The sequence below is a fragment of the Camelina sativa genome, chromosome 12 (genome assembly GCF_030686135.1).
Source record: "Camelina sativa cultivar CO46 ecotype springtype chromosome 12, ASM3068613v1".
NCBI lineage: Eukaryota > Viridiplantae > Streptophyta > Magnoliopsida > Brassicales > Brassicaceae > Camelina > Camelina sativa.
The window spans coordinates 10,024,008-10,044,835 of NC_141891.1; the positions used below are offsets into that span (position 1 = coordinate 10,024,008).

The 20,828-nt window shown below is 33.9% G+C and overlaps 3 protein-coding genes and 1 long non-coding RNA gene across 6 annotated transcripts; 3 read left to right on the forward strand and 1 right to left on the reverse strand.

Moving 5' to 3' along the window:
* Positions 1-1,064: 1,064 nt before the first annotated feature.
* LOC104731216 (ACT domain-containing protein ACR7) lies at positions 1,065-4,317 on the forward strand. Its single transcript, XM_010450532.3, has 6 exons — positions 1,065-1,773; positions 2,268-2,313; positions 2,442-2,556; positions 2,637-2,704; positions 2,796-3,467; positions 3,562-4,317. The coding sequence occupies exons 1-6, from the start codon at positions 1,712-1,714 to the stop codon at positions 3,949-3,951; spliced, it is 1,353 nt and encodes a 450-aa protein (XP_010448834.2). The 5' UTR covers positions 1,065-1,711; the 3' UTR covers positions 3,952-4,317.
* Positions 4,318-8,098: 3,781 nt separating this feature from the next.
* On the forward strand, positions 8,099-10,308 carry LOC104731217 (AT-hook motif nuclear-localized protein 2). Its single transcript, XM_010450535.3, has 4 exons — positions 8,099-9,027; positions 9,329-9,399; positions 9,502-9,633; positions 9,745-10,308. Exons 1-4 carry the CDS (start codon positions 8,598-8,600, stop codon positions 10,111-10,113), a joined length of 1,002 nt encoding a protein of 333 aa, XP_010448837.2. The 5' UTR covers positions 8,099-8,597; the 3' UTR covers positions 10,114-10,308.
* LOC104731218 (pentatricopeptide repeat-containing protein At4g22760) lies at positions 10,268-12,887 on the reverse strand. Its single transcript, XM_010450538.3, has one exon. The coding sequence runs from the start codon at positions 12,492-12,494 to the stop codon at positions 10,773-10,775; it is 1,722 nt and encodes a 573-aa protein (XP_010448840.2). The 5' UTR covers positions 12,495-12,887; the 3' UTR covers positions 10,268-10,772.
* Positions 12,888-16,940: 4,053 nt separating this feature from the next.
* LOC104731219 (uncharacterized) lies at positions 16,941-18,322 on the forward strand. 3 transcript variants are annotated; one of them, XR_015574285.1, is made up of 3 exons: positions 16,955-17,220; positions 17,335-17,415; positions 17,781-18,322. It is a non-coding gene; the product is annotated as an uncharacterized LOC104731219 (long non-coding RNA). The 3 variants fall into 3 exon arrangements; XR_015574284.1 differs by lacking the exon at positions 17,781-18,322 and adding an exon at positions 17,710-17,738; XR_015574283.1 differs by lacking the exon at positions 17,781-18,322 and having other exon boundaries at positions 16,941-17,220; positions 17,335-17,627.
* The last annotated feature ends 2,506 nt before the right edge of the window (positions 18,323-20,828 follow it).

The window sequence follows — 20,828 nt, forward strand, 5'->3', positions numbered from 1 at the left end:
TAAAGCTATGCATCCGTCAACCTAAAATATCATATTTTGTTGTGACAATAATCACACGCAAATCTCCATGTCCGCTATCCCGGATTCAAGTATAAAGATAAAACGCATAATTGTGTCTTAAAAATATTAAAAATGGGCGTGACTCCATAAAAAGACGAATAACACATCGGTGCTACAAGCACTCAAGCAGCCGCCACCACGACTCGAGTGTTTCCATTTAAATAAGCTCAAACCATTTCATATGACACTTTCAAACTTATCTTTTTGTATCAAGATTTTTCTTTTCTTTATGATATTTTCCGTTACAAAATCATTATATAAATGGAGACTTAAGAATTAAATGTTTTAACAGAACGACGGTTGCTGTTTATTCATTTATGACTAAATTTTTGTGACGGAGAGGGTTAGGCCATTTATGAATATGTTTTGTGTATCTCATGTAAAAATAAAAATAAATAAACAAAGCCACACCGACCAAAGTCGCTCACATGTCGAATGGTACACATGGGTCCAACTTCTTTTGACGCGCCTTCAACTACTACTACTCTACTACCCTTTCAAAGGCCGTTTCTTCTTTACCGTGGCGTGAACAGATGATTTTTCCACAATTTTTTCTTCAACTTTTCAACGCGTTTTTTCAATTTAACATGAAACTAACACAAGACTTGTTTTCTCTTCTAAGTTTAGCAATTTCCTATATTCAAATTACTACAATGAAAACAAAAACAGATTACCAAATTTTATTATTTCAGAACTGAAGTTGAAAGTTGAAACGCTATTGGTATATATCAAGGAAAAAGAAGATAGTGATGGTGAAAAAATAAAAGAATTACATGTGAACTTAGAAAATGTATATAACCCAAAAAAATATCTGAGTGTGAACGTGAAAATTGGCGGGAAGACAGCCGATTAATCCGCGCGAACCGGAGACATCAATGGCTGTTTGTTATCACTACTCAAATCCCGTAAATCCTAACGGCGTTAATTTTTTTTTTTTAAAAACTCAAAACGTTGTTAAATCTACCGTTGACAAACCGCGCGTAAAAATCTTACAACACTCACATGTGACATGCGCCACGTAGGATCCCCCCGACCAAAGTGGTTCACTTTGTGTTCGGTTGTATCGTACGGCACCACCATTGATTTTTTTTTTTTGGTTCGTTTAATTTTTAAAAAATTAAAAATTAAAGTAAAAACTAAAATAGTTAGACAAAAAAAAAGGGAAGGTGGGTAAAGAATCCAGGAGACAAGAACGGAAAGTCTAATAAGAAAGATTTTTTTTTTTAGTTTTTGTTTTTTTGAAAATTCTAATGGTTTAGATTTTTTTTCTATGGGATAGGAAGCCCCCAGAGTTTTCCAAAGCAGGAACAGGTCAGCGTCTGTTTTTTTATGTATTTTTTTCTATAGAGCTCGGTCCTAACGCCTACTTGATATTTTAATCATAAATACTATTTCTATTTATTAGTAGTATATATTACCCATTTATTTCTTATCCTATTAAATTCTCTAGACAGACTTGGAAGTAACTCTGCCCCTGGAGAAAAAGAGAGAGAGAGAAAGACAGATGCTCTGTAGAAGAAGCACATGAATTGTTCTGGTTTTATGATAGCTTTCTCTTAACATCTGAAGAATAAGATAAATAAAAAGGTGGTGTTTCTGAGTTTATAAGGATTATATTTTCTGAAACAAGGAGCAAGAAGAAGAAATTAAGATGGAGTTATCTGATTGCTCTAATGAATTTGAGAAACTCGTTGTTCGGATGAACATGCCCAGGTACATATATATCTTCTTTAATCTTGTTGCTCTTTTCTACTTATGAACATCATCATCACAGAAAAGAGTCGATGTTGAAGATTATAATCTTTTATGAAGAAAAAAAAGATTCTTGTTTTCAAACATCAACTTTTTATTCTTCTCCTTATAATCGTTCAAAACTTGATTTCTTTGTGAAATTTCTTCATCTATGTTTGTTTAATATTTAACCTAAAATTAAAATATAATCATCTTAGGATGAGTTTTCAGAAACAATTAAGGTTTATAGGAATTTTCTGTAATAAATAAAAAAAAAACCCTCCAATTTGTATGGAAGGCTTCGTCACAACCTGGCTTTACCGTCATCTAATAGTATAATAAACAGTAAAATCACAAGTCAAATTTAATTGACAATTTCAATAGATTTTTCTTTATTTAAATTGTTTTGCTGTTTGATTCATACACAACAACAGTGATATAATTAAAAGGGTCACTGTCTTTTTGGTCACTTGCAGGGTCGTAATTGACAATGGAGTTTGCCCTAATTCAACTGTCGTCAAGGTACTTTTTTTTACCCTCACGCAACCTTCCTCTGTTTCGTCTTCGTCTCTTCTCTTCCTTTTTTATTGAAAACGATTTTTATTAATATTTTCTTGATTTTTTTTTTTCCTTTTTTTCTTCCCCTAAAGATTGATAGTGCAAGAAGCCCAGGGATATTGCTAGAATCTGTACAGCTTCTCACAGATATGAATCTCTGGATTACAAAAGCTTACATCTCTTCTGATGGGAAATGGAATATGGATGGTAATCTCATCCCTAATCTCACGCTAATTAATTATAGTACTAAATTAAGGTTTTTTGTAATAATTTATTTCTTTATTCAGTTTTTCATGTGAGCGATCTTAACGGAAACAAATTAACCGACGAGAACCTAATCCGTTACATTGAAAAGGTAAATTTATATTTATCATTAATCATTCTTTAATTACAATATTAACTTTCTTAATATTATTTGCTTACACTCGTTTCATTTTATTTCATAGTCGATCGAGACGTCTTATTACTGTAAAACCGAAGGGTATACCGGTTTAACCGCTCTGGAGTTAACCGGAACAGACAGAGTTGGTTTACTCTCTGAGGTTTTCGCTGTTCTTGCTGATCTTGAATGTGATGTTGTTGAAGCCAAGGCATGGACGCATAACGGGAGAATTGCGTCGATGATATATGTTAGAGATGGCAACTCCGGGACTCCGATCGATGGAGACTCCGACCGAGTCCAACGAGTAGAAGGGCAGTTACGTAACTTGCTAAAAGCAGACGATGGTTACCAAAACAACACGAGGACATGTGTTACGTATGGTGGCAATACTCATATGGAGAGAAGGTTGCACCAGAGGATGTTTATGGACCGTGACTACGAGAAGAAGTTTGATACCGAGAAATCTCCGATCGTTTCGGTACAGAATCTTCAGAAACGTGGTTACTCTGTTGTGAACTTGCAGTGCAAAGATAGAATGAAGCTTTTGTTCGACGTTGTTTGCACGTTGACTGATATGGCTTACATTGTGTTCCACGCCGCGATTCGAACGGTTGGAGAAACGGCGTTTTTGGAGTTTTATGTAAGGCATAGTGATGGACATCCGGTTAGTTCGGAACCGGAGAGACAACGTTTGATCCAATGTTTACAAGCCGCTATTGAAAGAAGGACGGTTAAGGTATGAAACTATGAATAAACTCTTGTTTGGTTATAAGAAACTTCAAACTGATTGGTTTATAGTAGCTGACTTACAAGTTATAACTCTTATGTAGGGTGTGAGATTGGAGTTATGCACCGCGGATAGACCGGGGTTGTTAGCAGAAGTAACACGAGTATTGAGGGAGAACGGATTAAACATTGCTAGAGCCGAGATATCTACTAAAGATGGTATAGCGAGGAATGTGTTCTATGTGACAGATGCAAATGGTAACCTAATAGATCCCGAGATAATCAGATCAATTAGGGAGAAGATTGGAATCAATGATCTAAGCGTTAAAGAACCGTTCCCGACTAATTGCCGAGAAGAGGTTGAGAAGGAACAACAACATCGAGAACTGCAAGATCACAACGGACGCAATGGAGGAGGGACAGTGTTGGTGTCACTTGGGAGTCTAGTGATGAAAAATCTATACCAATTGGGTTTGATCAAATCATATTTTTAAACCGATGTAACTAACCAATCCATATAGACCAATTCAATCGTGTTTGTTAATAACCCACGCAGTTGAATTGGTGTATATGGAGCAGATTAGTGAACCGGTTGGTTATGTTGTAATGTGATGATATCTTGAAAAGGTATTGTTGTACATAAAAGTGGGAAGTTAGTTAAGAATTTGGTGGTCGGTCTTCATGTTGGACCAATAGGTAGTACAAGGGATGTTAGGTAGAATCTTGGTAACATTTATATTTTAATCTGTACATATTTATGATATAACCTATGGTTGTTAGAAGATTAGTTTTGTGAATAGGGAAATCAGTGTGTTTATGTAAAATTACATAATTAAATTATTGGGTTAGTTTTACGCAAAGGAGACAAACGGGTCCTACATGTGTGAATCTTATTGATTCGTTTTTGTTTTTTATAATCTCAAGTTATCTTCGCATGCTTATAAAAAGACTAATATATCTTCAAGATGAAGATAAGCTTTACATGTGACCAATAAACAAAAAAAAGATTAAGACTTATGGTTAAGAAGAAAATGATAAATAAACTTTACACAAAACTATTGGCCATGAACATATGTGTCGTCCCTATGACGTAAAGCCTACGTATTATTGTGACATCTATGATGATGAGTCATTTGCTTATGGACAGATTAAAATAACAAACATAAAAAAATTCTTAAGGTATTAGTTGATACTTATGGACATTTTAATGTCCGTTTAGATACCTTTCGAAATTGTTGGTATCAATATTATTATTTTCCTAAAAAAAATTGAAGGCAGCATTATTGGTGGAAAAATTGAATGAAGAAGTCAAACAAAATTTGAAAATTGGAAAAATCGTACTCATGCTTCTCTGTACTTGTATGCTGTGTGTACAATAATAGTTCTCTATGAATCAAAATTAGAAAAACAATCCAATAAGAAGTTAAAGAGAATCTAACTTTACTGTGGGCTTTGAAAGCAAAGTTGCAAACAGCTAAGCATTAGTGACCAATACAAGCCATACACGTGACTTCTGAATCTGAAACTTGCACCAACCCGGTTCTTCTGACATGTTGCCATACATATACCGCCGGTTAAAGTCAGGTTCGCATTATATAAGCTGTAAAGTATGATTGGACTTTTTATGTAAAGTATTTTATTCATTGGTGTAAATGATACAATTAGATGTAATGTGAGACGTTTATACTATGGATTATTAGGCCCAAACTAAATTACATTGGGCTGTTTCCATTATTTGCTCATGGTCTTATTTTAAAAAGCAAATTGTTGTCAATAATGAATTTATCAACCTAATCACATTTCTTCCTAAACATATAGTAATTCACTATTACTACTACTACTAAATTGCTAGTACTAATCTATCTTATCTCTATTTTCTTAATTAATTTTCTTGTATTTTTTTTTTGGAAATTATGTTTTAATCGCTACATGTCAATGCTTTGTGGTCCCAAATTATATTATTTAAAAAACGATTATGATTCATGATTACTTCCATTGTGTAAATATTCAAACAAAAAAGTAGTCCAAACCTTGGAAATTATAATTAGTCATACATATTATAATATATATGCTTACATTAGCAAATAATGTGATAAAATATTGTTGTTGACAAAGAAGAAGATTATACGATGTATCTTTTTTTTTTCTTTTCAAAAGAAAACAATTTGCTTTGTAATTCAAAATGACAATAATTAGTATGGTCTGTATAAATCATAGTGAGCCAAACAGCTACATGTCCGTGCCGGTTTAGCTTGAAATATGGCATTATTTGAAAGACACACCATAGATTGTCTATTGTCGTTCATCTCTTTGTGTTGTCGTGTTGATGTATTAATTAAACACTTATGACTGATATAGTACGGTGAACAGATTCATAGCAATTTACAGGATTAGCGACACATTTTATAATTTTTTTACCAATAAGAAAATTGAAGTCGAGTAATATTCAAAGTCAATACCAAGACTATTTTAGAGATATGGAGTAGTTGAAACGTATCACAAATCACACCCAAAAAAAAAAATATACAGTATATATATATATATATATCATCTGATTATTATTATCATTATATGATGTATTATTATTTTTCAACTACCAACCTATTCCTACAGACATTTATCAAGATGCGAATTAGTAATAAGTAAAAAGAATTGAACATACAAATATATATATGGTTGGAAATTTCAAATATATTGTTTCTTTAGTGACCATACTTTTTAATACATACATAAACCGGGTATTACCATACTCCACGCTCGGTTTTGTTGGTTTTGTTAACTTTGTTCGTATTGACTGGTATGTTATATGTTTTTAAGTTTTTTTTTTTTCATTTTTTTGTGTGTGTGGCCTTGTGGGCAAAGTCTTATACATTAATAATGCTTTGTTGATGTCCAAGTCAATAAAACAAAAAACATCCAAAAATTCAAACCGAAAACAAAATCAATTCCTAATAGAATGATAGAACGATTAAATCTTAAATCAAATCAGAAAGTAAATATTGCCAAATCAAATCAGGGTGTTGTCTTGGTCCCTATGTCATGTGTATTGCGCATGAGTCTTGTTTTTGATCTCCAAAACCACATGACCAAAATTTGCTTTCCTATACGCCTAGTAACTTGGTTTAGATCATTGAAGCAGTCTGTGAGTCCTTAATATTTCCTCTCTCCCATAATGATGTAAATAGGAGCAGATGAGTCTTTCATCCAAGAGCTCAACCCATTGGTGATATTGTACTTGACATTAGAGATAGGTTTGGATATTGTACAATAGTGTTTTGTTGTATTTTTTTTTTAATATTGTAAATGTAAATATCATTTAAATTTAAAGTTTAGAGGTTATACTATAATACAATGCCTATGATGATTGAGAGTTGAGACCTTGGCAACAAAATAAAAAACAAGGTAACAATAAACGAAGAAGGCACAAGAGTGAATCATTTCCAAAATTACATTAGGTTTCCACTATCTTAGAGGGGTGATGCTGCTCCAAATCTCTCTGTCATGAACTTGAAAATAGTGTAACGAGGGACTGAATGTTGGTTGTGTAAACCGAGCATTCATAACACTGTTAATTTCAAACTATATAAAACATATTATGAGTGACTAAACGTTGATTTGGGAAGAGTAATTAATGACTAAAATTAGTCATACCAAAGAAGATAATTCTTTTATCACATGAGATTCTTTGAATTTTTTTTTGTCGACATTAAAATTCATTTATTAAATTTTTTTAATTCAGTAATATTTGTGTAATCTGAAGTACGCCATAGATTAATCGGTGACTTAGCTTCACTCGGTTTAATCATCGGTTTAATTATCTTGCAACAAATTGAAGGCACTTCGTTTCACAGTCACTGATTAATCCATTATCCATTTGGACAAATATTTCGCTACTGTTAAATATATGTATACATCTTTTTGCATATAGAACACTGCAAAATTTGAGAAGCTTAACAACGAAACACTAGGAGCATCCAGAAAAAAATGTATGATAATGAGATAACAATAACTACTTGTGTTGTGTTACGTACCGTGGTCACACTACTAACAAGTAACAACGATACATCTAGTTTAATGTTTGACATATCAAAATGTAGAATCTGTTACAAGATCTCGTGCTTTAAGCTTACTCTGTTTCAACTTTCAAGAGTCGTGCTTTAAGTTTAAGCTTAGTTAGCATAGAAGTAAAATATTTATGTAATTTGTGTCGTCTGGTATTAAATTTTTTTATTTGTTGCTAAAATCAATTTCTGTATATTTCAAAACAACAATGATATAAAATCGTTTTGTCAAAGAACAATGATATAAAAATTCACAAGCAAGAGAGGAAAAAGAAAAAACAAACTCTTATCTACAGGCCACCTTTATCTTTTCAAAATTAATTTAAAAAAGTAGTAGAAAATTAGTATCACCCACTTTCAGTTTTTTTTCTTTTTCTTTTACTCACTTATTTATTAAATATTCTCTCTCATTTAGTTTATTAATTTCCCCCATCGGATTCCAGCTAAAAACACGAGTTCCCATTTCTATAAATGACAAAAATTATAAATATTTTCTCCAAGTTAAAATATAAATAATTGTGAGTTGTTTTATAACGCCCTATTAAATACATTTCCTTTTCACGAAAACAATACATTTTCTTTTTTCGTATTAATCTATTCAAAATATTAAATTAAAAACGGACAGACAAGGAAAAAGTTAGGAAGGAAATGAACTGAAAGCCTGAACCCAAAATATTATTAAATTATATATATGAAACGCTTTTCTTTTTAAAATAAACAAATCTTTGGTATTTCCAAAAATTCAAAAATCAAATATTCATTGCCGTCAAAAAAAAATATTTATTTTCTTTTTTCATCTAAACCACACAAGCATAAATAAATCTAATTTTCCTCACTTTCCTCTCAAACATTTCCTAATTCCATCCTAATAATTTCCATAGCTTTTAATTCTAAAGAAATTGTAATATTCTCTACAAGAAAAATATTATTATCTCATATTTTTCTTCCTCTTTTGATTTTTAATCTGATTTCTAAATTATAATTTCAACTTTTCTTAAAAATATAAAAAAGTTTATTGTTCTTGTTTCTTTAATTTCTTGAATGGTTTAAAGCTTCTGTCTTAAAAATCTATTGTCGATATGGAGATTACCGGAGGAGAAGTTGTAAAAACAACCACCGGGACCGACGGTGGCGTTACGGTGGTGAGATCCAACGCTCCCTCTGACTTCCACATGGCTCCGAGATCAGAAACTTCAAATCCACCTCACACCTCCTCCCTCTCTCATCCTCCTCCTCCTCCACCGTCGCAAAGCTCCTTCGCTCCTCCTCCACCACCGGCGACTTACTCAGGCGGACCAGTGAAGAAGAGACGCGGACGCCCTAGGAAATACGACGGAGCAGCAACGGTGACGCTATCCCCAAATCCGATATCATCAGCCGCACCAACGACTTCTCGCGTCATCGATTTCTCTGTATCGGAGAAACGTGACAAAGTGATGATATCAGCAACTACTACCAGTTCTAACTCCTTCATCAGACCAAAGTACCACCACCAAGTCGAGAATTTAGGTAAATTATTAATTTTATTTTTTTTCTAAATCTTTGGTTTCATTTTTAAGAGTTAAGACTGAATCTTGAGTTCTTGTGACTATTAAAGTTTTTTTTTAAAAGATATATTTTGGGATCTTTCTGGGTCTTTTTTAAGTTTTAAGACATGCAAAAGAAAAGCTTTCTACTAACTTCAACAAGTGGGACCTCTTACCTTAATACTTCAACTTTTGTCCGTACATACACGGTTATCTATACGTATATATACGGTAATAGTGTTATATAGTGCATGTTAAATTGAGGAGATGTTGTGCTTTTTAAGGTGAATGGGCTGCTCCTTCCTCTGCCGGAGCTAATTTCACACCGCATATTCTCACGGTGAACGCTGGAGAGGTCAGGAGAAACATATATTATATTTTTTTAAATTGTGTTTTTATGTTATGAGTAAATTGATGATTAGTATTGGGGAATTTGTTTTTTTTTTTTTCTATATAGGACGTAACGCAAAAGATAATATCGTTTTCTCAACAAAGGTCTGTAGCTATTTGTGTTTTATGCGCAAACGGTGTCGTTTCCAGTGTTACACTTCGTCAGCCTGATTCATGTGGCGGTACATTGACCTATGAGGTATGTGTTGTGTTGTTTCCATCTCCAATCACTCTGATGAAAAAGACCGTAACCAAACTTTTATTTGAAGTTTTTTTAACCGATTTTTTTTTTTTAATAATCATTTTTAAGGGTCGGTTTGAGATATTGTCACTGTCTGGAACATTCATGCCTAGTAGTGACGCGGATGGGACAAGAAGCAGAACAGGTGGGATGAGTGTTTCTTTGGCTAGCCCTGATGGACGTGTTGTAGGCGGTGGTGTTGCTGGCCTGCTGATTGCAGCTACTCCTATTCAGGTGGTTGTTGGAAGTTTCTTACCCGGAACGAACCAGCAAGATCAGAGACCGAGGCAGCAGAACCACAACTTCATGTCGTCTCCAATGCCAACCATCAGGCCCATGCCCTCCTCTTCTCTCCCTATCAGTACATGGACACCGCCTTTACCTTTTGATCCGCGACACAAGCCTTCTCATCATGACATTAACATCACTTTAACGTGATTGCTACCTCAAAGATCTCATAAATCCTCTGTATCTCAGTTCAGAACTCTACCTGTCAGAGGTTTAGGTGTTATGTTGGTCTGTAACTTAGGATTGTTTTTTTCCAACTTTTCCTACCGTTTCTTTTCACTCTTGAATGTAGAAACTGGTTCAGTTTGCAAATGATTGCGCACTTAGTGATTGCGCGTTTAGCAACTCCACTAGCAAGCTCTATGAAAGTAACATCTAGTCACTACGCAAGATACAGTAGTATTACTGAACTCTCAATACATGACCATAACTGTTTAAAACTATAAATACATAAATGGTATGAGTGTCGTTGGCTAGCCCTGATGGTTGCCGTGGAGGCGTCGCTGGCCTGCTGGTTACAGCCACTCCTATTCAGGTAGTTGTAGGGATACAAAGTAGAAAGAACAGAGACCAAAACAGAAGAAGTACCACCTCATGTCTACTCCAATGCCAACCTCTTCCTATGCAGCTGATTATCGAACCATCTGTCCCACGCCGTCTTCTCTCCAGATCAGTACATGGACACAGTCTTTATCTTCTGATTCACAACACAAGCCCTTGCACATTCTGGTTTACCCAATCTACAGACTGTTTCTTTAACACTGATGTTGATGGATGATCCTAAACCGAAATCTCAAAGTACTGAACTCTCAAGTCTCAACCCAGCTACACGCAAGTGTCTTACGCAGTTTCTTCTCTTCCATAGCATCTCTTACATTCCTTGCATCATCCCATCTACCAACAGACGTATATATATTAGCAAGATGTGAAAGATAACCAGTAGGATCAGTCTCAAGTTCAACACAGTGGCTGCACGCAATCTCCCCAAACTCAACGTTGTTGTGTAAACCACTAGCTAAAAGCAACGCTCCCCAAACACCAGCATTTGGCTGCATAGGCATACTCTTGATCAGCTCATACGCCTCCTCTAGCCTCCCAGCTCGTCCCAACATATCCACCATTATCCCATAATGATCAGCTGAAGGTTCCAGGTTGTAGTCTTTCATGGATTTGAAGCATTCATAGCCTTCTTGAACAAGACCTGAATGGCTATACGCTGATAATAGCCCTGTGAATGTTACTAGATTTGGAGGGATCTTCTTTTTGATCATCTCTCTGAACAAACGGTTTGCTTCTGTGGCCATGCCATTTATCCCACAGCCCATGATCATAGCAGAGTAAGAAACTGTGTCCTTTTTGTTTAGATTACTGAACAATTTGGATGCCTTGGCAAAGTCTCCTCCTTTCATGTAAAGATCGATTAGCGAGGTGCTTAAGAGATCATCAATCTTGATTCCATGTTCGGTTACATAAGACTCAACCCATTTACCAAAACTGGTATCACCTAACTGTGAATTAGCTGATACGACACTTGAGAGTGTGATCTCATCCGGCTGAAAATCAGAATTAAGCATCTGAGAGAATAGCTTCAGAGCATCCTTTGGCTTCCCGTTTTGAGCATAACAAGTTATCATGGCATCATAGACGAGTTTGTCTTTCTTAGACATATGTCTGAAGAGCTCCTCAGCAGACTGAACATCACCCGATTTTGTGTACCCTGAAATCATTGTAATCCAAGAAACACTATTCTTCTGAGGCATTGTATCGAAATAGGTTCTTGCTAGTTTCATTTCCCTGCAATTCACATAGCCACCAATCAAAATATTCCAAGAAGCTGAGCTTTTCAAAGGCATCGCCAGAAACAAAGAGCATGCATTTCCCATGTCACCTTTTTTGGCATAGCTCGAGATTATCAGATTCCATGAGACAGCATCTTTCTCAGGAATCTTGTCAAAGACACTACGAGCTTCATCCACATTCCCACTTTCCAAATACCCCTGTAAAAGCGAGTTCCACGAAACTGTATTCTTCTCAGCAATATCATCAAAAACCTTCTGTGCCATCTCAATGTAACCGAGCCTAGCATACAAACCCACCAAACCTGTCTGAACATAAACACAGCCACATAATCCTGTTTTAAGCGCCTGAGCATGAATCAACTTACCATCAATCACGTTCTCTATCTTACCACAAGCTCTCAACACTGAGGTTATAGCATGTGAACTTGAAGGAACTCCAGAGTTGTGCATTTCAATGTACACGGAAACCGTTTCTTTAAACTTCCTATGCTGGCTCAAGAACCGAACAAGACACCCCCAGGAGAAAGAATCCAGACCATTGAACCCCTTAAGGATTCTTTTGACATAGTTTACAACATTTCTAGAGAACTCTTTAGTCAACTGAAGAGTTTGGTGGACCAAAACGGGTTCAAGATGGTTAAAGCGGTTCAGAACTAACTGTGCATGTACCTGCTTCCCCTGTCCAAGCACTACACATCTTTGAAGGAAGAACCTCAGCTTCGAATCCAACATTTAATTTGAGAAACCAACACACACAAAAAAAAAATACCCAAGTTCAAAGAAATCACTCTCCTTCTAATACTCTGTTAATGGCTCAGTTCCTATTTTCAGTTCTGTTCTATATAGAAAGGCCAATTTGGATTTCCAATCTAATCGGAGATGGAGAGAGACCTTTGAAAATGAATCAACGAAACCAAAAGAGAAAGATTGATGAAGCTTGCTTGGAAGATACTTGAGAGAGGAGTAGGAGGAGTTTGAGAGAGACAACGTGGGAACGACGGTGGTCGCGGAATGTGAGTCGTCGGCGGCGATATCGACGGACACTCACTCCTCCGCTATGTACCTGTTCTGGGTTTTGCAATTCGCACAAGAATGAATAAATTTACTCAAATACTCTCTTCTAGCTAGAAGGTTTCTTTTGGCACTGTGTAAAACGTCTATAAAGCGAAATCCAAAGTGCAGTAGATTACAACAATTCACTTTGTTTTCCAACCTTAAAATTTACATCAAATTAATAGTAGCTTTAAGTTTTTTATTTTCCAAAAAACAGTTAAATGTGATTTTTTTTTTCTTGTTCCACATTTTCTTTGGAGTTTAAAGCAAAATTAGATAGTATAGTATAGTAATTTAGTCCAACATAACCAATCTAATACGCTAGTACACTTTAATATATTAAGCATTAATTCATTTTGGAATTAGTTTCTCGCGAGTGAAATCATACTCCCTACGCAACTACGCATTGGTGATTTACCACCCTAACTTACGCGAGTTTGATTACATCTATAGCTCATCCCGGCTGTCTTCTTTCCATTTCATTTATGACTGCTCGTCCTTGTTTCCCTTGGGTTTTCAGTTTTCACACCCTTCACACTCCCCCATTTGGCCTCCACGGCTCCACCCCATCCAATCCGATTTTCCAAAACTAGTTACCCAAGGCTTAGGCAATTAAGACGTAAAACTATGCAAGTCTTTATTAAGATATCTAAAAGCGTTGATAACAATACTGTTGCATGGAAAGGAAACTAAAAACAGCTCAGGATTAAAACGCCATATAAGCTATAGCATTCTAATCCTATGTTCTCGGTTGTATCCTTCGGATGGGTCACTCTCCATATGAGAAATCCGTTTGGTCCCACGAACACATCCATTACCTTTGGTTTTCCGCGTCATTGAGGTAGTATTCCACCCTTTAAACTTGTTCTGCCACTTCTTCCTCTTCTTAATTATTTAAATTATTTTTAGATGAATTATATTGGAAGAGAGATTTAAAATATCATTTATTTTCTATTATATTATGATTTTAATATATTGCTAATACCAATAGTATTAAAATGTTATATATTTTGAGTTGAGTTGATTCAATTATAATAGTGTAAAAATATTGTCCCACATACTAAAATCCTAGTTAGACTATTACCTTTGTAACCACTAAAAGTATTAGAAATAATAAATAATATAATAGATTTTTTGTTGTTTTAAATATAGTTGAGTTTAAGCAATCATTCCCCAAAATTATATGTAGCTTATGTCATTTTTTTCTTTCGAAAATAACTTATATTGATTTAAAAAATGTCATTACAAAGGGGAGTATGTAATCATTAGCTTTTGTCTTTTTTATATTTACTTTTTGTCAACATGATTTTGATATTGTAAAAACCAATTGAGAGAATAAATATTAGCATGTACTCATCAATATGCATTAATATTTCTTGCTGAAAACTAATTACGGGACTACTTAAAAGTAATTAATTTCACGTATAATATTCATATATACGAATATGTGTATATGTATGTGTGTGTTGGTACAATATATATATATATATATATATATATATATATCATTGTAAATTTATTCAAATAAAAGTAATTGTGTGTCAAATTTATTCAAATAAAAGTAATATTCATAGCTACATATCTTTAGCTATTGAATTATATCGATATTTATCGAAATATATATATATATATATATATATATATGATATAAAAAAAAAGAAGAATAGTAAGATAAAAATGTAACAAAAACTTAAATTTAAATAAAGAAAATAATATGTAATTAATTTTAAATGAACTTTTAAAAGAATTGATACAATAAAAACGAAAATTACTAATCATGAAAATACAAGTAAAATAACAAAAACATAAAAGGAATAGTGAGAAAAAAGAATGTAAGTTAGGATAGAAAAAAACAATAATGTCATCATATTAAATTAAATAGTTATATGTTTTATATTGGAAACTAACATGATTTCATTGAAATAATAGAAAGATTAGTTATATGAGTGTATAAGCATCATTTTAAACTATGCATTTTTCGTTTAAAAAGAAAGAATATGTGATGTATTAATATTTAAATCATAAAATATTTGAATAATTTGATGTATAATTTATCACTTGATGAAGTGAAAAAGAATATGATAACGGTTTAATTAAGGAAAGCAAGTTATAAAAAAAAACATAAAGTAATCTATGAATGGTTCAATATACTTACCTTTTTATATATATGATGTATGTGTTCTAATTAACCTAATAAAATAAGATAAAATCATAAAGATGCATACATACACTGATACAAGGTATTTAAAAGATTATTAAAAAAAATGAGAGAGAATTGCATTTACACCTTTTCCGAGGAAATAAACTTGCATTTGTACCTTTATATATTGTTTTGAAGTTTGAACGTGAATAATATAGCATAAAACTTCATTATATTGATTCATTTTCGAATGATAAAAGGTAGTATATTTTGATGATAGTATTATGTTTTACATAAATTTTAACTGTAATTAAAAAAGGAAAATAAATCATATTAAATTGTAATATTCAGAAAGATTAAAACAAAGAAAATGTTATAAGTATTTTTCCATTTGTTAAATTGGTATTTAATTTAATATTATAAATAAATGCAGAATTATATATACACATATGGAGGATGTGTATAAATATAGAGGATGATATAATACTTTATAAATTTAATGTTATTTTTAATATTTACTTAGTTAACATATGATTAGAAATAATAGTTTACCAAATGGGAACTAGACTCCTCTCAGAAACTTGCTTCTTTCAATGCCAACCCGAAAATACCATCCGACGATGTAGTTTGAAAATTAGTTCCTATTTGGTTCGTTGTTGGACGAAAGTCTAAAAACGGAAAAAATTAATTAGCTATGATAAAACAAATAATATTCAGTAATAAGTTAATATAAAAAACAGTAATTACTCTTATATGATTATCAGTCATACAAGTAAAAATAGAAGGAAAAAAAAAGTAATCTACGAATGAACAAAAAAATTATTACCAAAAAGAGAGAATTGCATTTCTATTTATATATTGCTTTGAACATGAAATGTTACAACTAATCCATACGACCATAGTCACCATACCATATTAAAACCAGATTTTCAAGAAGATGACAAATGTTCGACACCAAAATTACTACCAAATTTTCAAATTTCAACCACTATGATCCATGAGTTTTGATGTGTAGATTATTATTTTGATAATTATAATAAAAAAATCACTTCGTTATCTATGATGTTGGATAGTTGGATGTGGTAATTATAATAAAAAATAATAAATTGTGATGTAGGAGAATATCATGATAGTGGAGAGATTTTAAGAAAAGTCGGCTTGTATATCTATATTAATTTTTGGTGATTTTAGTAACTTATTGAGTTTGTAGAGAGATGGTGGACATATTTTAGTAACCTTATAGATATTGTTGATTTTTTAGGAATATATCTACCAACTTAATTGATTTGGTTTATTTACTATATTTCACTTATTTAGTTTTGTGCAATTTTTTTAGGAATTAAGTTTGTAATTTTTTAAAAATAAATACAATTTAAAAGATAGAACACAAAATGTATTTTAAAAATGTTTAATTCACTTGTTCGATTGTATTTTCTTTTTCTTAACATTTAATCATTTCTTGTTAGATGTGTATGTCATAAACTGACTATGTAATCTCTGTTTCAAGTTTAATAAAGTAAAGCAAGATGTTAAAAAAAAAAATAGTAAAATTGTTTGAAATAGCGAAAAACAAGAAAAGTAAAATTATTAGAAACTATAGTTTATTTTTAATTTTCAAATCTAGCTATAAAATCATGATATATAGCATAGTGATTTGTGTTGTGTAAATTATTAATAAATTGGCGTAATTATTTTGTTATTCACCAGATTGAATAGAAGCTTTTTGACTTGCAAATCATCAATACCGGTAACAAGTATGTATGGTAGGGTATAAATCTGCATACTATTATATAGTACAATATTTTTATAAACAATAAGACTATCCTCATCGGTGAATTTATGTTGTTTCTTAGTTCATTTCTTAGGTGTAGATAGTATTAATTATTCAAAGCAAAGTTAAGAAATGCAAGATTCGTTTCTAATTTTAGGATTGCAAGAAACGTTTTTGCTGGACAGGTGTCACAAAATCAGTGGGTCGAGTCTTAATTGAGAGGAAGAGGTTTATTTTTTTTTTCATCTCTCTTTCACTTTCCTTTTCTCTCTTTTATCTCTCTCTCTCTCGAGATTTTTCGTGATTTCAGCTTGAATCTCTTCTCTCTTCGATTTCAGCTTGATTGCTTCTCTTCCAATTGATTCCCACGGCTGATTGTCCATGATTCGGTGGCGATTTGGTTCCGGTGAAGCAGGAGGCATGTGATTCCGGTGGTGATCGATCCGTCGAAACCCTAATATTTGGGGAAGATTCAAGCAGTTCGATTTATTCAGGTAATTGTTCTGCATGTCTAGTAATTGTTGATTGTTTATTTGAAAAATGTCTCAATCTTAATTTAATTAAGTCTTTCGTTTGTATGCCTTGCGTATTTTTAACTGTTCGAGCAGTTCGATTTGGGGAAGATTCAAGCAGTTCGATTTAATTAAGTCTTTCGTTTGGGGAAGATTCAAGCAGTTCAATTTGTTCAGGTAATTGTTCTGCATGTCTAGTAATTGCGTATTGTTTATTTGAAAAATGTCTCAATCTTAATTTAATTAAGTCTTTTTAATTACCAGAAAGAAGTATTACAATCAAAATGAGTATTTGATTTTGTACAATAATATGTTTCTTTTCTCTCCCGTTGAGTCTTGCACTTAAACGTTTTGTGTTTTGTACAATAATAACATTTTAATTTTGCAAAGGATGATGATCCACTTTTTGAGTCCTATTTTGCAAATTTTTTTGATAACCATGATATTCATGGACAACATTTTGTGAAAAAGAAAAAGAAACGAGAATTCATTGAAAGAAACCGGGAAGAAGGCCACAACCGTTTGTGGAATGATTATTTCAGTGAATCTCCGACATATCCTCCCCATGTATTCCGACGACGTTTTAGAATGAACAAGCCATTATTCTTGCGTATTGTCGACCGTCTTACTGCAGAAGATCCTTATTTCCGACAAAGAAGAGATGCCACAGGAAGGCTTGGTCTTTCTCCGATCCAAAAATGTACTGCAGCAATTAGGCTACTAGCATATGGTGGCGGGTCATTAAAAATCCATGTCTTTTATGGGATAAAGACCAAGTGGGATTGATTATGAGGGCGTGTATCATACTCCACAATATGATTGTCGAAAATGAACGAGATGGAAACAGTCAAGCTGACGTTTCTGATTTCCCACAAGCAGAGGGTGTGGATCTTTCATATTCTATCAATATGAATTCAAATATTAGCAACGTGCTGAATGGTCAAATAATAATCCGTGATAGAGAAGTGCATGACCAATTGAAACTTGATTTAGTTGAACATTTATGGACTAAATTTGGATATTAAATATGTTTCATGTTTTAATTAAATATGTTTCTATGTTTTATTTCATGGTGTGTTTTATGTTTTTGTTTTTTAATGTTTTGTGTTTTAATTTTAAATGTTGTATGTTATTTTATGTTTTTATTAATAAAATATATTTCTATAATATATAAAATAATTTCGAATATTTTAAAATATTAATTATTATTTTACTATATTTATTACTAAGAAACCCTTAAATTTGGTTCTACCAATAATCAACAAAATTTTCCTTTAACTCTTACCAAAGTTTCTTCTATTTTTTTTATTATTAAAAATGTCTTAAGAAACAACTAAGAAACTAAACCAATGAGGATAGTCTAAAGTGCCCTTATTATGTGAGATTGGATTTTGGACCAAACACAAACTAAAATATTTTATGTGCCAGGTCCAAAAGTATGTTTCGGTCTATCTCATTGCACACATACCAATATGTTCCATATCTTTTTCGTTCTTCTTATGATTTTCCCATTGAACTGAGCGATGCATGACTCGATCAAATTTTACGAGGGTATAAAGGCTAGTTCTCACTGTGGCAATCCTGCGTAACGATCCTCCGGTTTGATCATTAACTTTCTTTCTCATGTAGAAGCTTTTACTTCCTAATTCTCCGATTATTTCTCTTATCTCCAAATCTGAAAATTACATCAAATTAATAGTTAAGCTTTGTTTCTTCCTTAACAAAAACATTAAAATCATCGGTTCCAATCACCCTTTTCTTTATTATATAAGGTAACTCATATTATGCTTTTTTTTGTTGTTGTGATAATTGGAGTTTAAAGCAAAACAAGATATATAGATATTGTAATCCAACTTAACCAATCTAATATACATCAAACTGAAAATGCTTTAACCGTTAGATAGATAGATAGAGTTGTTTTATAATATCTTACACTGGATGCTGAAATGTGGCTGATGCAATTCAAAAGCGGAATCTCGATAGTTTAGGTGTTCGTCCTTCTTCGCAATACTTATCCACGAAGATCTTGATCGTTTCTTCTGACGTTGGAACTAAGTTTAACCATTGCTGTCACAGGTCTAGGACTCCTTACACTGATTACTACTTTTGGTGCCTCTCTTTCATTACTCTGATTTTTTTGTTTCCAATTGTTTAATTCTTATAATTAATGATATAAAATGCTTTAAGAAAGGCAACATACCACAGAAAACAGAAGAAAGAAGTTTATATCAGTCTCTTAATGCATATTTTTAGAAGATTATTATTACTTGATGCCCCGCGAGGACGCTTGGGGCAACAGGACTGTCCAAATAACCGACCAGCGCCCAATAACCAGCCTGAAGTTGGTAACTAGGCAGGCGGACAAGAAAATCAGCCGGCTGACGCGCCATCACCCCCGACCCGTCGCAGGATTAATGTAATAATGATAAGCCTCCCATTTGACCCCAACTCGCCTCGCGCCGTGTATCCTGTCCACGATGTCGACAGTACTGAAAGCCATTGGTTACCTGATAGCACACCTACTTGCCGATCATACGCTCCAATCATGTTCAAAGAAGAAGATGCTGCCGGACTGCCCAATTCACCCACTGGACCCATAGTCATCGAAGTGAATATCGGTAATTGCCTAGTCCCGGATGTCTTAATCGACACTGGAAGTTCGATAAACATTTTCTTTAGGAGAGCGTTCAGGAGACCATGCCAGAGGTGCAAATGCTAACTGGTTTCAATGGGAGCTCCCTCACTTCTCTTGGCACAGTCATGCTCCCGATATACGTCGGTGGAACGGTCCACCTCTTTGCTTTCGCTGTCATTGACAGGCCAACCGCATATAATGTCATCCTCGGAACGCCTTGGCTCCATAAAATGAAGGCCGTGGTCTCAACGTACCATCAATGCGTGAAATTTCCAACAGCGCTCGGCACCTACACCCTATATGGCGACCCGACGGCAACTCAATGGCCACCTCGCCGTCATGTCGACATGATCATTGGGAGCCTGACAGCGTGTAGAGATTGTGTGTTCCATCTGTGACTACGTGAAGGCCGGCACGACCGCAATATGGCCAGTTAAAGTACCACCGTTCGTTCCACCGATAACGTTCACATCTGAAGATCTGGTTGGAGTCAATTTTCTGTACACCGACCCTCTCGTTATCGAGTTGCACATCGGCGAGAGCGAAGTAACAAGGATTATGATCGACACGGGGAGCTTCGTCAACGTTATTTCCGAGACATCCTCGAAAAAATGGAAGTCAATAACAGAGAAATCAAACCATCAATCAGGCCATTGACAGGCTTCGACAGAAACTACATGATGTCGTCCGGCACAATCAAATTACCGATCTACGTGTCAGGCGTAGCCTCATGGCAAAAGTTTGTCGTCTTCGATAAGCCAGCAGTCTACAACATCATTCTAGGATCCCCCTGGATTCACGACATGCAGGCTGTTCCATCAACTTACAATCAGTGTGTCAAATTCCCTATGTCCAGCGAAAGATGTACGATTAAGGGAAACCAGGCGGACGCTAGGAGCTGTTTCGTTATTGAGTGTAAGCTACGAAAAGCCGTCGATTTATAGCAATCAAAGAA

Bases quoted from the DNA above. Each gene is read 5' to 3' on its own strand.
- LOC104731216 (XM_010450532.3), top strand. From the start codon at position 1,712: ATGGAGTTATCTGATTGCTCTAATGAATTTGAGAAACTCGTTGTTCGG. The intron at 2,314-2,441 runs GTACTTTTTTTT...CTTCCCCTAAAG, and splicing joins CTAATTCAACTGTCGTCAAG to ATTGATAGTGCAAGAAGCCC. The intron at 2,557-2,636 runs GTAATCTCATCC...TTCTTTATTCAG, and splicing joins TGGGAAATGGAATATGGATG to TTTTTCATGTGAGCGATCTT.
- LOC104731217 (XM_010450535.3), top strand. From the start codon at position 8,598: ATGGAGATTACCGGAGGAGAAGTTGTAAAAACAACCACCGGGACCGAC. The intron at 9,028-9,328 runs GTAAATTATTAA...GTGCTTTTTAAG, and splicing joins CCACCAAGTCGAGAATTTAG to GTGAATGGGCTGCTCCTTCC. The intron at 9,400-9,501 runs GTCAGGAGAAAC...TTTTCTATATAG, and splicing joins TCACGGTGAACGCTGGAGAG to GACGTAACGCAAAAGATAAT.
- LOC104731218 (XM_010450538.3), bottom strand. From the start codon at position 12,494: ATGTTGGATTCGAAGCTGAGGTTCTTCCTTCAAAGATGTGTAGTGCTT.